Genomic DNA, 15,918 nt, shown 5'->3' with positions numbered 1-15,918 from the left:
CTGAATCGCTAATCCGTCAATGTTGTTGTCTTTCACTTATTTATCATCTTGGTATGGTCACGGTCCAATTAGCTGATATAACTCCCCTGAAACACATAAAGATGGTATGGTCTCAATCAGTTTTCTCCAATATCTCAATAGATCTCATACAACCAAAAGATGGACATCAAAGTACGGTATCACATGTGATGTGCTTTGCAACTTCTATTAACTTCCGGTTTCTCAAATTTGTAAATACTACTACCGTACTACTAGTGGTAACAAATAAAAAATTATCAACCTGTTTCAAAATCAAAATTGCAAATGCAAAGTTTTAAAAATGGAAGGATATTAAATTTCAAATGCAAGCTGGTTTTAAAATGAAATGATATTCTCTTTGGTTACTAATAAACACTTATTAGTTGTTGCTCACTAACGTAATTGGAAAAAAGTGCATGAATATCAAGTAAACTGATAGAAAATAAAGTAAACAAATGAAAGTTGTTCCACATTCGTCCAGTGTCATATACGGTGAGACGGCAAGGCTCTAAAGTTGGGTGTAGCTTTTTCCGTTACAAAAACACATAAAAAAACACGTTGGGAAGCTATATTTCAACTTAACTGGTCTGGAGATATAATTTTAAAATGGGTTTTAGATGTAAAATATTTTCAGTTTGACGATATAATTTCTGAATGGTTTGTAGAAGCAAAAAAAATTTAAGATGTTTGGATACCAGAAAAAGAAATCAATCCTAGAAATAATAAAAGATCTTTTGTTTTATAAAAAGTTAACTTTTTTTGCTTTTAAGAGTCATTCTAAAACTTTATATCCAAACTAAGGGCCGAGTAAAAACAATTTGTAAAGTTTTTTGCTTCTAAATCTGGAGGCGAATTCTGTTTGTGATAGTTTCATGCTTTTGTTATCCAAACACCTTTTTGTATCAAATTTATCACTTCCTCCCAATATGCTTGCACATAAAACCAGCATATTATTTTGAAACAGAGAATACCAGATACTAATAACTAGACTAGGGCTGTTGCCTCGTATATGATGCATTGACCACATATGGACTTCTTTTCTTAAGTTGAAGCAGCACATATGTACATGGTTGGCCCGTTATTCGAAAATGTGTCACTGGTTTCTACCGGGCCGGCATTCTAATCCATTCAGCTCAGTAAATATCTGATTTCCCATTTGCTCCTCCAAATTTGCTCCCCCAAATTTCTCTAAAACCACTTTTGCCTTTCTTCATCTTCAAAAAATTCACTTGGAAGAATAAGATCAGAAAGATGGGTACCTTCTATATAAACCCTAATTTCCACTCCAAATTTCTGAAACCACTAATTTCTCCATCTTCAAGAAATTCTTCTCTGAACAGATCAGATCTGAAACATGGGTCAAGGAACGCCAGGCGGACTGAACAAACAGGGAGGAGGTGCACCAGGAGGAAACGATGGTGATAACAACAAGAAAGAGAAGAAGTTCGAACCACCACCTCCACCAACAAGAATCGGCCGTAAACAGCGAAAACAAAGAGGATCGGAAACAGGAGCGGCGAGATTACCTGCAGTGAAACCATTAACTAAATGTAAACTTAGGTTATTAAAACTCGAAAGGATACAAGATTATTTGTTAATGGAAGAAGAATTTGTGTCTAATCAAGAGAGATTGAAACCACAAGATGATAAAAACCAAGAAGATATATCTAAAGTTGATGATTTAAGAGGTTCACCTATGAGTGTTGGTAGTCTTGAAGAACTTATTGATGATAATCATGCTATTGTTTCTTCTTCTATTGGACCTGAATATTATGTTGGGATTATGTCTTTTGTTGATAAGGATCAACTTGAACCTGGTTGTGCTATTCTGATGCATAATAAGGTACCTACTACGCTTTTTCTTATTTTGCTTTTGTGAATTAGGGCTTGTGTTTACTTGATTTTAAATTAGAGTTTTCTAGGTTAGAATTGGATTTTTGGGTTTTAAGCTTTGAACAATTTGGGACCTTCAATTTTGTTTTGAAAGTACTTCTGTGTGGGAGGTATAATACCTGCAAAATTTGATTAGAATCTGTAGGTGTTTTGAGTGTTAGAAGATAGTTCGAATTAGGTTTTTTGAGTGATGCTAGAGGTATAGAAGAATGACGTTCATGGTATGATTGGTGGACTGTAGGTCGAATTTTTCTGGAATATTGGTCCTTTTTATAAGAATACTGGTGGTGGAGGGAGTTGAAGCTAGGTTTAAATCTAAAAACGGTGCAAGTTCTATGAATTATCACCCGTTCTCTAGTATTATCCATCTGTCAATCTCGCAGTAGATTTTTTCATGTAAATTGGTCTCATCAGCACATTGAATGTATTGACATGTTTTCTTTTTTGGGAGGGTCCAGCGAGTAAGTAGGGAACTAACAGTAGTGAATGACGTATCGTAATAAGAAGTTAATTGTTCCTCCTGTATACTGGTAAGTGACACCTCGTCTAATATGGACATGTTTATGATCATTCCTCTAGCCCAGGAATTATCAGGTGCTGTTTTCAGAAATTCCTCAAGATAAGTTTCAACTACTGTATTTCCTAGGTGAAGTTAATTTTCATAACAAGGTTTTCTCAATTGAGAAATCTGTTATGTCGCACGCATTCCATTATTTAAGGTGATTCTTCAACAAGCTTTAGTCATTGAAGCCAATAACTGTTGATTCTATTCACAACTGGTGATGCTAGTTGACATTGTATTTGAAAGTATAATGTCAATTGTACACCATTTCTTTAGATTCAAGGTATCTAACTCTGACCCTTTTACCATTTAGTTAGCTATTGAATTAGTAAAAAGGAATAGAAGTATTCAATTTGCAATTGGTAGTGGGTTATACGAGATTGCCGGATAGTATTGTACTAACAATATATCTTTACCACTTGGGAGGCACGACCAAATCTTACCTTGATTTGGGAATGTGGAACCCAGTGATTTGTAACATTCATAGCTTAGATCATTCCGAAATTCCACAGAAAAAGCCTAGGGATTTCTCTCGGTGGGTGTAGCATTACTTTTGAGTTTTGAGCTAAAGCAAGTGACTCTATTGTTACTCTTGGCTTACTTTTTGAGTGATGCTACACCCAACGAGAGAATTCCATAGGATTCTTTTGTAGAACCCTTTTGAAGATATGGCTTGATCTAGGTTGTGAATGTCATGGATCATTGGATCTCGCATGTTCTACTTAAGGTAAGATTTGTTCTCTAGATTTTACACCAGAGAATATCCATTGGGTTAATTGTTACTCTCTCTTTTCAAAACCTGCTTGTTGTAGCATTTTCAGAACTAAAATCAATAGAATGTGGTAGTGGACTGTGCAAGTAGTTCAATTAACATGGAAAGTTTCAGATACGGCATATAGTTACATTTATTGTAATTGGTCTCATCTGCATATTGAATGTATTGACATGTTCTTTTTGGAAGGGTTTAGTGAGTGAGTAGGGAACTAAGAGTAATGAGAAGTTAAAGTATTCCTCCTGTAGAAACTTTTCTTGATCCCCGTGTGTATCAGTATGTGACGCTTCGTCTAATATGGAGATGTTTATGATCATTCCTCCATCCCAGGAATTATCTTTCCTTCAGGTACTGTTTTTGAAAAAATTTCAGGAAATGTTTCAATTACTGTATTTCCTTGGTGAAAATTTTAAAACTTGAGCATCAATAAACCTTCTGAGGTCGCTCCACAGAGTAATCTGTTTTTTTTTGTCTGCATTCCACTGTTTAAAGTGATTCACAACAAGTTTTAGTCATCGAAGCCGGTAACTGTTGATTCTATTTACAGCTGGAGCTGGTGATGCTGTCTCTATTTTATGTCATCTTGCTGTCTACTCACTCTATTTCATGTTCTTAATTTCTTTCGTTTTTGGTAATGCCTGTACGCATAGTTCTTCTCTCTATGTTCACCATTAAACATTAGTTGTTGGCTCCTGAGAAGTTTATTATGTTCTGAAATATTACTCAAAATGTAATTCCATGTGTGTTTATTCTGTTTATTTTATCTGTTCAGGCTCTCTCCGTCGTTGGGCTTCTTCAAGATGATGTTGATCCCATGGTGTCTGTTATGAAGGTGGAGAAGGCACCACTGGAATCATATGCAGACATTGGTGGACTAGATGCACAAATTCAGGAAATTAAAGAGGCAGTTGAACTTCCACTCACTCATCCTGAATTATATGAAGATATTGGTATCAAACCTCCTAAGGGAGTCATCCTTTATGGAGAACCTGGAACAGGGAAGACTTTACTTGCTAAGGTGCAAACATGTTCCTTCTTATTTATATTGCTTCTGCAAAATGGCCTAATTATTTGGTTGCTCTTCAGCTGAAAATGAGTTATTTGGAGGTATTTATGTTTCGTTTTTTGTTGGAATTAACCTTGTGCTGGACATGGTAACTGCTGAGACAATTAGAGCTTGCTTTAGCAAGTGTTATCCTTTCACATATATTTCGTAGAAGGTCTATTAGGTAGGAAGTTGTTGGTAATAATTTGTTTCATTGGAACTATTTATGGAAGAAATTTTACTTGTGCTATATTGCCGAGTAAATGATTTTGATGATTTGAACTAATTACTTTGATATCTGCACTTGCATGATCTGAGAAGAGCCTCAATGTTAACTCTAGGAATAGGAAAAAATGAAGTTCGCATTTAGCCTTTCGTTTTTTCTTTTAGTCTTCTGTTTTTCTCTTCTTTTCAAGTAACACTAGGCAGTGGTATTCTGCAATGTTGCAAATCATTGATTACTATTACTTTTAGTTGAGATAAATAACAAAGTCTTCTGTTTTCTCGCCTGTATTTGACCTGCCATATGTTCACAATCACATGCAAACTATTTGGTCTTGGTGCGCTAGTTATGCTAATTCGAAGTCATAGTAATTTAAACTGGGTGCACATGGAAAACCAAGGTTGTTTTATGAGGGTCGCTTCACTCTTGCTTACCCTGTTCAATTTAATTATTTTGCGTTACAGTGGCTTAGTTTTAGTGCCAAGTTTGATCTTGTATGTATATTTTTCCTGATCATGTATGTTTATTGTATTCCTTTCAGGCAGTGGCCAACTCAACATCAGCTACTTTCTTGCGTGTTGTTGGAAGTGAATTGATCCAGAAGTACTTGGGAGATGGTCCAAAATTAGTGAGGGAACTTTTCAGGGTTGCTGATGACCTTTCACCTTCCATTGTCTTCATTGACGAAATTGATGCAGTTGGAACCAAACGGTAATCTTACAAACTTATACATCTTTATATATATATGTGGGCATGTGTTATTCTGGCCTGTTTCTTAATTGTTAACTATGTTCCACCAGGTATGATGCAAATTCAGGAGGCGAACGTGAGATTCAGAGAACCATGTTAGAACTCCTGAACCAGTTGGACGGTTTTGATTCAAGAGGAGATGTCAAGGTTATTCTTGCAACTAACAGAATCGAAAGTCTTGATCCTGCCTTGCTAAGGCCCGGACGTATAGATAGGAAGATTGAATTCCCTCTTCCTGACACCAAAACAAGGAGACGCATTTTCCAGGTTAGTGTTGCTCAATCATATATTGTTGCATTGTATTTCTGGCCCAAATTGAGTTTTATTATATATTGTCTTCATTCAGGATAAACGCCTCTGTTCTCTTCGTGATTGTGGTTTAATTGTTTGTGTATTTCGAAAATTCAGATCCACACTTCAAGGATGACATTGGCAGATGATGTTAACCTAGAAGAGTTTGTGATGACTAAGGATGAGTTCTCTGGAGCTGATATTAAGGCTATATGTACCGAGGCTGGTTTGCTCGCTTTACGAGAACGCCGCATGAAGGTAAACATTTATATGAAAAGATTGTTGAGTTAGATTAATTTAGCTGAACATGAAGATCAGCAACCCACTTGCATACACCTACATACTCTCAAATCTCCCATTGCTGTGCTCCTATGTGAGCCCTAACAGTTGTCAAATTTTGAAGAAAAGAAAATCAGGTTTTCAACTGCTTTGCCTGTAGGTAATTCGGTTCTGATGCCAATGGGCAAGAAAGGGCACTCCATTAGTAAAGCTTATTAGTCGCACAGTAGTGGAAACGTAAAACTTGGGCATCTATGTTTTTACTTTATAAGCGCCTCTTCTCTCTAGTAGTTCTGATTTTGCTTTTGGAGGTCTATTATTTCCTATCTGAACATTCTACTGCTATTTTACCCTCAATAATTCCCCTATAGAAGAATTTGTTAGCCAAAATATTTTTTTGAGTTATCCATTGGTTCTTTTCGGGGAAAATTTGTCTGTTACCGTAGTATTTTTGTCGTCCTGGTTTAATTTTCATCAAGTGAAAGCATCTTTAAACTTTCCATTTTTTATAATCACATAAGAAGGCTGCTTCTAAATGATCATTTTGAATTAAAATGATGTTTTTCAGGTGACGCATCCGGACTTTAAGAAGGCAAAGGAGAAGGTTATGTACAAGAAGAAAGAGGGAGTGCCTGAAGGACTTTACATGTAAGACAACTGTTTATGTGGGAGCTTTTCAATAATTTGGATATTTGGTTTCCCATTTCCGAAGATGATTCTTATGAGGTGCTCTTTGTAACTTCTCCATGGTTACTGAGATGATATTTACAGTTTCTTTATCCTTAGTTTCTCAGTTTTTTAATTCAAATTTTATGCTTTTTTTCTCTTTTGATTTGTCTTATTTCTTTCCTTGAAAGTTTGAGGATGTATTATAATCTCCGCCTTAGTTGGCTAGACATTTAGGTGTTAGATATTTAGGGTCTGAGTTTTTGCACCATTATATTTGGTCTCCCTGGATGTTACTAGACATCCTTGTTTACATCTTGTTCTTCGTCCGGATATAGATGTGTTTATTGAGTGGAGTTCTCCATGCTGATTCATGGAGTTCATGTCTAAGAGTTTGTTTAGGGGTCTGGTAGTGGGAAGATCGCACAAGAGTATGAAGGAGAAGAAGCTGTTAACGTTTACCTTATTATAGTACATATATATCTAGAGGTTTATATGTCATACCTAAGAAATCCGATGGGTTTATAGATACTCTCTGCAACTCATGTGAATAGTTATTTACAAAAACTAAGAAGCCTATTTTGAGTCATATCAAATAAAGACAAAATAAGATCACTTGATAGCAATCTTTGAAGCCCCTATCCATACATGACCAAGAGATACCGATCATATACCCCTTCTTCTCTTTCCTCCAGTAAAAACACCTTTAGCCTTGGCTATCTAGGTTAGTTAGTAAGTTTAGTTTAGTTGTTTTCATGTTGGATTTCTAGGTATTGTTTTCTTGCGGTGTGATCTTGTTTATTGTATTTTCTTATTTTCGATCTTAAACTCATCGTAACCTCGAATATCCGGCCTAGTTAATTCGTTCAAGCCCATCCAATAAATTTATTACATCTCAACTGATGATTTCGTGAAAAATAAAATAATCTTTATTATTAATAAAGAAGAATAATTTATTAGATCAAAAGAAGGTAAAATTTCTCAAAAAGAAAAATTTTGAGAAACATATTCTTGATAAAATTTTAACGATAAAGGATTTAAAATTAGTATTTTAGGGTTATGTTCTTCTTATGAAACTAAAACTATACATACTTACCAAAAATTATTATACTCCGAGAGGTATATCATAACCATCTATACTGAAAATCAATAGTTGAAAATTAATGTTAGAACTAAGATATACAAATAGTGAAGTTTGGTATTTCAGAGTCTTCGTTTTTGGTAGGCAGATAGAACTTTGTAAGAGAACATATCCTCAAACAAATATTAATTTCAAATGCGTCAACGTTTAGGCTTTATTAGAAAAAAAATGTCTTGCACTAGTGTGAATTTAAAGGTGTGAGTGAATCCTCAAAGCTTTGCCAACAATTTGGATTATTATAGGCTTTATTAGAAAAAAAATGTCATTCAAAATTTTGAGCTAGTGTGAATTTAAAGGTGTGAGTGAATCCTTAAAGCTTTGCCAACAATTTGGATTATTTTTTTATGACAGAACGGACAATGGAGAGAAAAATAGGCTTACAAAGCTAAATATTTCCAAATCATTCTTAACTGTCAAGCTTCAAACTGCGGTGATTGTTTGGTAAAACAGAATCGTTCTTATAGTTCGCTCGAGGCATCAACCGACTAATTTCAATATCCTCCGGCATCCCAAATTTCATCTACCCGAAGTCCTGAATTTTAAAGTATGATTGCCTTTGTAGTTTGTTACCTTCGAGCAAATAAACTTATTGGTTTGAGCTACAAGAAATGTTACACCATTATTTTATTTTATTTTATATGTGCTTCAAAAAAGAAAAAAAGAAGAACATCATTTTATATATGAACTTTCCAAATAACGTGAGGATGAGTAAAATGAATAATTTTTGCTCATTTGTTTTGTAAGATTAAGAATATTAGGAAATCATCCAGGCAAAAATGAAAACGAGAGTCAGAATACACATCCACGGGTTTCGACTAAACGGCCAAGTAGGACTGTCAACAGCATTAAATGTAACAGATATTGGCTCTGCCGCTGCCGTTGCCATTAAAATTATCGGTTAACCGATATCCGTTAAGTTCCAACGGAAATCTAAAATTCAATTCCATTACCGTTATGTTGGACTTATCGGATAACAGATATTTTTCCGATAATTTCCGTTATCAAACTCTACAGCCGCACCACCATCTTCAGTGAATATTCTTCACAACCATTTCAGTTTATCAATACCACAATTTCATGGAACTGCAACTACAATTAGCACCTCCGTATCCCTGTAACCATTCACCTAACATCATTAAACCACAACAGACCCATTTGAATCATCTTTGCCATTAATCAAGCATAACAACAAAATCATTTTCCATGTAAAAATCGATCTAGATTTGATTCCGACACAAGCAATTTCTTTCTTGTTTTCTCAATTTCTTGTTGTAAAATCGAATTGAAAACAAACTCATCTCTGATTTCTTCTGAAACCTCATATATTCATCAATTTTTGTAACCCACATGAACATCTACAGCAGCAACTTCTTCTTCCTCCCTAATTCGAAATCAACATCATCAATTCAAAATATGTGTTCTCGAATTCATAATCAAACCCAACTCTCCACTAAATCAAACCAAACTCTCCACCAAATCCTAGTTTCACAAATCAATTCCAAAACCCTAAATTAAGCTTCAAAATCTTAATTAGTACAAAATTGAATTTCAGAAAGAAAAATAACTAGACAGGATATATTAGGAGATGATGGTGTTACTGGGATTATGAGACGAAATAGATGAAGAAGAGATGATGGTGGTACTGGGATAGATAAGTTTTCTCTCGGGAGTAAAAATATGAACGAGGAAGAGAATGGATAGGTAAGTTTTCTCTCGGAGTATAAGAATTTACACGCGCTAGTCACACGTTAGTGGATAACGGAAATAAGGCTAACAGAAATAGCCCAACCACTACCGTTACGGTAGGATAAACTTAACCACTACATTATCGGTTACGACTAACGGATAACGGAACTAAACCTAACGGAAACCAGGTAATCGGATTCGGCTAACGGATAACGAATATCTATTGACAGGCCTACGGCCAAGGAACTTTTGACAGAGCCTAACTCAACAATAACCAGTATTGATGGATCAATCAGCCTCATATTTGGCCAAAATTCGAGCAAATAGGCATTTAGACAATACGTTAACACAACTAAGCTGATTCATGTCATGTGCCCTTGAAATTTTCCCTAGATTTTTTTAATATTCTAGTCTTGATTCTTGAATAGTTCAAATGGATGAAGCGGATTATGCATGATTTTCCAAAACCTCTACTGCATCATTAATTGAATTTTCAAAGCCGCTCGTAGTTAACGTACGTGCGTCTTATTAAACTTTCTTCCGGGTCATATAGGTGCATGTATGATTAGTACAGGTCAACAAATGAATTATATACATTACAAACAGTGATAGGTTCCAAACACGTACGCAGAATGGATCATTATAATTGAGTTTAATATTCCATTATGGTTCACGTTCGTCTTATTAAACTCAGGGGGAGCAACCGGAGGGTGGAGGCGGATTTGGTATCACGCGCATTCAATCCGTCTAAATGACTGATTTGAGATTTTAAACCATGTCCAATCGGATTCGACATTTACCGGTGAGCGGACGAATGAATTGGATAGGGCGGATTTCGGATTTAGAAAAAGACAAATAAACGAAAACATGTTGATGTTTTATAAGGGGTAGTTAAATGAGATTTTGGATGACTCTTTGGGAGTTCGCAAATCTACTATTAGTCTATAAAGACTTTTGGAGAGTCTTTTATTGACTCTTGTTATTCGTTAGAGACTTTTTCTCAATTCATTCAAATTCTCTGAAACTCTATGTTATTGGATTAGGATTTCATACGAGTCACTCCAACACTCTTGTTATTCGAAAGAGAATTAAAAAGTCACTGATTTGTTGTTTTAAGGGATTTGGAGAGACTTTTTCTTGAAAATAGGCATGGTAAAAATCTCTCCTCAAGAGGTGATATTTTGGGAGACTTGAAAATTTGGAGATTTTCTGGTTTTGGGAGTGAATCATCTTTTTTTTTCCTTTTGTAGTAATAAACTTATGTGTCACTCGTACAGTAATAAAACTCCGCATAGAAAACCAGTGGCGTGATAGCATAGCAAATAAATTGTGGGACGGGTGAAATAAAATGAAAATTTAGGCAGAGGACAACAATAAGATTTGTCTTGACAATGGACACATATTTCATTAATTAGGTATCATGGTACTTTTATAATTATTGTAACCTGAATAATAAAAAAAATTTGGTAGATGTTTGGAATTAATCAGGAGATATTATACACGTTTTTGTCTCTACAAATCACATAAACTTCCTATAAGTCTCATTTTTTTTTGTCTCTACAAATCTTATTTTTTTGTCTCTACAAGTCTTATTTTTTTGTCTCTGCAAATCACAAAGATTCTCTAAAATACTCTCAGAGAATCACTAGAAATCTCTAGATTTTCAGAGAATCTTTGAGAATCACTCAAATTATAAATCTTTGAAAGTCCATAGAACTCTTGTTTGACTACCCCTTTAGTTTTAAATTTCAAAACACTAAAATCTAAGTAATTGCAACATGATTTGGTTTATATATCTCAATGAACTTAAATTATTTGCATTGCTAAAATTCATATCATGAATATAAGCATTCCAAAATGATCGTTTTGGTGTAATGTCATGTGCCTAGAAACACAAATCATGTACCAGAGGCGATTGCAAAATTTGGCCTTGGTTTAGTTGGTGTACAAAAGGGTTTTATTGGAGAGTATATCTCGTGTGTAAGCAGAGTGTTAGTGAGGCTATTTTCTTTTGTTGCTCTGCTGTTACTGTTAGTTGTCTCGACTTTATATCTGTTAATTAGGTTTCTATTAAGTTTAACCCGCGCATCCACTATAAATGCCAGGATTCTCTTTGTAATACCTTAAGACAACACAATCACTTCAATAAATATCTTTCATGGTATCAGGTTTTTAGGTTTCGTTCCTTGAACCGCCACCCAAATTTATTGTCTTCATAATCATTGAATCAACCATTTCTTCTACTGAAGAACACCATACTCAATTAATCATGACTGATACAAACACCAATTTCAAGTATAATTTTCCTACATGTATCCCTTTTTCGAATGTCTCAAACTATGTTTCTTCAACACTGGATGATACCGATTACTTGTTATGGAAATTTCAGATGGAATCTATCCTTATGAGTACAGATCTCTATGGATTCATTGATGGAACTATACCTATACCTCCTGCAACAATCACTGTTGAGGGTGTTGACAAACCAAATCTAGATCTTGCTCTTTGGCGAAAATTGGATCGATTTGTGATTAGATGCTTGAACGCAACCTTCAGTCCCTCTGTTTCGAAGGATATTCTTGGACAAACTACATCTCAACAGGTCTGGGACTACTTAGCTAAATCTTTTTCTAATCAATTTGTAGCTCGCAAATCTATGCTTCGTAATCAATTGTATAACATGAAACGAGGGTTAGATTCTATTGTTGATTATCTACAGCGAATCAAAGATATTTCTAACTCTTTATCGGCTATTGGAGAGAAAGTACAAGACTCTGATTTAGTTATGCATGTTTTGAATGGTTTGGGTCGTGACTATGATGATTTTGTTATCTCGTTTCAGAATAGAGATGTTACTTTGTCTTTTAATGAGCTGAAATCTCGACTTATTCAACATGAGCAATGGCTCAAAAACCAGCAAACTGAGGCTGTTTTGGCTCTTGATAACATCACGTCTTCCGCATTTTTTTTTACCAAAAATACCTTTAATTCAAACGATGCAGGAACCTCCCACCCTATATCCCACCAGATTATTCCACCTTTGTGTGTCAAATCTGCAACACAACATGTCATTCTACTTATATTTTTCCTTACAGGTACATTAAGTCCAATGGCCCTAAACATAATCGTTCAAAACCTCAGGTCAACAGCTCCATTCAAGTCCCAACTCATACCTATGCTTCTCCTGTGCATTGGTTGTCTGACTCAGCTGCCACTAGCCACATGACAAACAATGCATCCATTATTCAAAACCCTTTGCCTTATAATGGTTAAAAAAGAGTTTTAGTGGGTAATGTAAAGCTTTTACCTGTTGCTAAAGTTGGTGATACTGTCTTGCAGACCCCTGACTCACATATTGCACTCAAAGATGTCTTGTATGTGCCAGAATTGAAACAAAATCTTGTTCCAGTTGGGAAATTAACCAGTGATAACTTCTGCTATGTTGAGTTCTCTCCTTGGGGTTACTCAATTAAGGAACTGCATACTTAACATGTAGTCTCTGAAGGTCCAAAAGATGGCAATATATATCATATTATCTCTACATCTTGTGTATCTCCTCAGGCAATGTTAGTGTTCAGGCCACTTCCACTTTATGGCACAAGAGATTGGGTCATCCATCCAACCCTATTCTCAAGGAGCTTGAGGTTTGCTTCTCTTATTAAGATCACACAGGATGATTCAAGTACTCTTTGTCACTCCTTCCAGATTGGGAAGAGCAAGAGATTACCATTTTTTACCTCAGAAAAAACTTCAACTGCTCCTCTCCAACTTATTCATTGTGATATTCGGGGACCATCACCAACATTGTCGAAGCTGGGATTCATGTACTTCATCTTGTTTGGAATATATTGCATATCTTGAGAATATTTTCGGTTTTGGAAATTCCTTGGTGTCTAAACTTCCTTTGTCTATAAATATCAATGTTTGCATTTCGAGCGAACTAATCCTCAGAGACAACAAAACTACCTAGTTGTCTTGTTACTGGTGGAGCCGCCTGTTCGGAGAGGAAAGTAACATAATTAGGATAAATCTCTTACGACCGCTCGATTTAAAGACTTCTTTGGGATTGAGAATCTCTATTAGTACAGTTGGTGGGAAACTAGATAATTGCGGTTTATTATTAGTGTTCGATTGATTTGATTGACTAACGGTTGTTGAACTTTGATTGCACCTAGTTTGTTTATGCTTGAGAATCTTCTCTTCTGATATAAGATTCATTCAAACTAGATCGACATTTCGATGGGGATCTTTAGACTGTTTGTAGATCTAAAGACGTCTTGTGATAATCCATTGTTAACAGACTCCGTTCTGTGCACGATTGAAACAAGAGATTCAAGTTGATTGTGTGCAGGTGTTTATTGAAGATCTAAGAAGATTTGAAGACGAAGAATATTTCTGATTTGGATTCATAATCTTTGGTGTGTATAATACTTGTTTCGGTTAAAGAGGATCTAACTATAATCGGTTTATCCTTGTGGTAGATTGGATTGATTAGTTGAGTAGATCAACATCAATACAATTCTTTGTGATTCAAAGTATTGATTGCAAAATCTTGACAACTACTTTGGTAGTTGTTATTAGATAGATCTAAAGACCTGACAAAGGAGTTTGTTGGGATAAAAGGAAGAGCCTTTTGTCGAACTCACATCACTTGGTTGAAAAGAGTTGTTACCAAATAGATTTGTTGTTCCTTTACTGTTTGGAATACGAACCAAAGGAATTATTCCAAGTACGTGACTTATTACAAGTTGGAGACGTGGGAATACATACGGAACTAGGTGAACCATAGGTTTAGTTGCTTGGTCTCAACTATACGAAGTTGGTTTGATTTTGTATAGAGGATTAATCCTAAGAGTATTCAATTCTGTACAAGGTCCCTGGGTTTTTCTTAATTTGTGATTTCCTTGTTAACAAAATCTTGTTGTGTCTTTTACTTTTCTATTTCCGCAACTATAAGATTATAATTAGAAGTAAAATACACAAACGTTAATTCCTATTTACTTGATAGTAATCCTATTGTGTTTGATTAAGTCCGAACCTTTTGTCAAACAAACATACTTCGTTGTTGTATTGTCTCGATCTTGTATCCATAGTCAATCACACAAGTTATCTTGTTATCGTATTGTCTCGATCTCGTATCCATAGACGATCACAGGAAGAGTGAACCTATTAGTTATATTGTCTCGACTCAGTCCATAGACAATCACTTTCGAAGAAAGGACTTATAGGTGAAAAAGTTTTAGATTGAGGTATATTTGGGTACCCTCGTCTTTTCAAAGGAGATTTTAGATCCTTCCTTGATGCCTCTGAGATTGTGATTTACTGTTCTTGTCCAAAAACTCCACAGCAAAATGGTGCTGCTGAAAGAAAGATCAGACATATCACAGAGGTTGGAAACACCATTGCCGTTGTAGCTTGTATGCCTAAGGAGTTCTGGGTAGACTCCTTCCTTACATCAACCTTTATGATCAACATGACTCCTTCTAAACTTCTTGCCTTCAAAACACCATTTGAGGTGCCATTTGCTAAGCTTCCTGATATTTCCTCTTTGAGGGTATTTGGTTGTGCTTGTTTTCCATTTCTGGGTCAATATAGAAAGGAAAAGCTTAATCCTAAATCTGCTTTGTGCACTTCTATTGTTTTATTAGGTATAGCCAACTACAGAAGGGCTACAAATATTTTGAAAATGCTACTCAGAAGGTATACATATCTAGGAATGTGGTAATTTATGAAACCACTTTTCCACTTTGCACATGTACCAAAACATTTACAATCATTTCAGACTCTGCTGTGACTTTATCCACTCCCACCACCTTTAACTTCGCACAATTTTTCTCTCCACAAACACCACCATTTCCCCTTGGATAAATGTATCCCAATCAGGTTATACTTCCAGGTCCATCACCTACACCACAAGACCTCATTCTTGACTTGCCAGAAGTCCCTGATTCTCCAACAACTGAAGTTGTCACTGACCTCTTAACACCAACTGAAGAGGTTCTTGTAGTTGAACAAGTCATGGTTCCTCCTACTCATCCAATGATAACAAGATCTCATCTGGGTGTTCATAAGCCAAAGTATCTTCCTGAGTTTGTGACATACTTCTCAACAAGTCATTCTATACCTATGGCCTTCACTTCTTCAGTCCTTTCTTTGGATGAATCAAAAACTTTCAAAACAGCACAGAAAGATCTTAGATAGGTAGAGTCCATGGACAAAGAATATGCTGCACTTATCCTCAACAACACATGGGTTCTTGTACCATATCATCCTTCAATGAATGTCCTTGGATGCAGATGGGTGTACAAAGTGAAGGTAAGGTCTGATGGTACAATTGAGAGGTGCAAATCTAGTTTGGTGGCTAAGGGGTATCACCAAATAGATGGACTTGACTACACTGAGACTTTCAGTCCTGTAGTCAAATTTACCATTATTAGGACCATACTCACAGTTGATCTCACTAAGGGATGGAAGATAAGGCAATTGGATGTTTCCAATGCCTTCTTACATGGAGATTTGTCTGAAGCCATCTACATGGAACAACCACAGGGCTATGTTGACAAGGATAAACCTAATCATGTGCGCAAACTTA

General features: G+C 35.6%; 1 protein-coding gene across 1 annotated transcript; it reads left to right on the top strand.

The window, feature by feature from the left end:
- Positions 1-1,214: 1,214 nt before the first annotated feature.
- Positions 1,215-6,663, top strand: LOC113286900 (26S proteasome regulatory subunit 4 homolog B-like). Its single transcript, XM_026535542.1, has 6 exons — positions 1,215-1,861; positions 4,018-4,263; positions 5,055-5,224; positions 5,314-5,530; positions 5,672-5,812; positions 6,402-6,663. Exons 1-6 carry the CDS (start codon positions 1,373-1,375, stop codon positions 6,483-6,485), a joined length of 1,347 nt encoding a protein of 448 aa, XP_026391327.1. The 5' UTR covers positions 1,215-1,372; the 3' UTR covers positions 6,486-6,663.
- Positions 6,664-15,918: the final 9,255 nt, after the last annotated feature.

Source organism: Papaver somniferum, chromosome 6 (assembly GCF_003573695.1).
Source record: "Papaver somniferum cultivar HN1 chromosome 6, ASM357369v1, whole genome shotgun sequence".
Taxonomy (NCBI): Eukaryota; Viridiplantae; Streptophyta; class Magnoliopsida; order Ranunculales; family Papaveraceae; genus Papaver; species Papaver somniferum.
Note: the sequence above shows the minus strand (reverse complement) of the source record. Positions and strands in the feature narration are given on the sequence as shown.

Coding starts and splice junctions, on each gene's coding strand:
- LOC113286900 (XM_026535542.1), top strand. CDS start 1,373: ATGGGTCAAGGAACGCCAGGCGGACTGAACAAACAGGGAGGAGGTGCA. Junction 1,862..4,017: donor CTATTCTGATGCATAATAAG/GTACCTACTACG, acceptor TTATCTGTTCAG/GCTCTCTCCGTCGTTGGGCT. Junction 5,225..5,313: donor GATGCAGTTGGAACCAAACG/GTAATCTTACAA, acceptor ATGTTCCACCAG/GTATGATGCAAATTCAGGAG.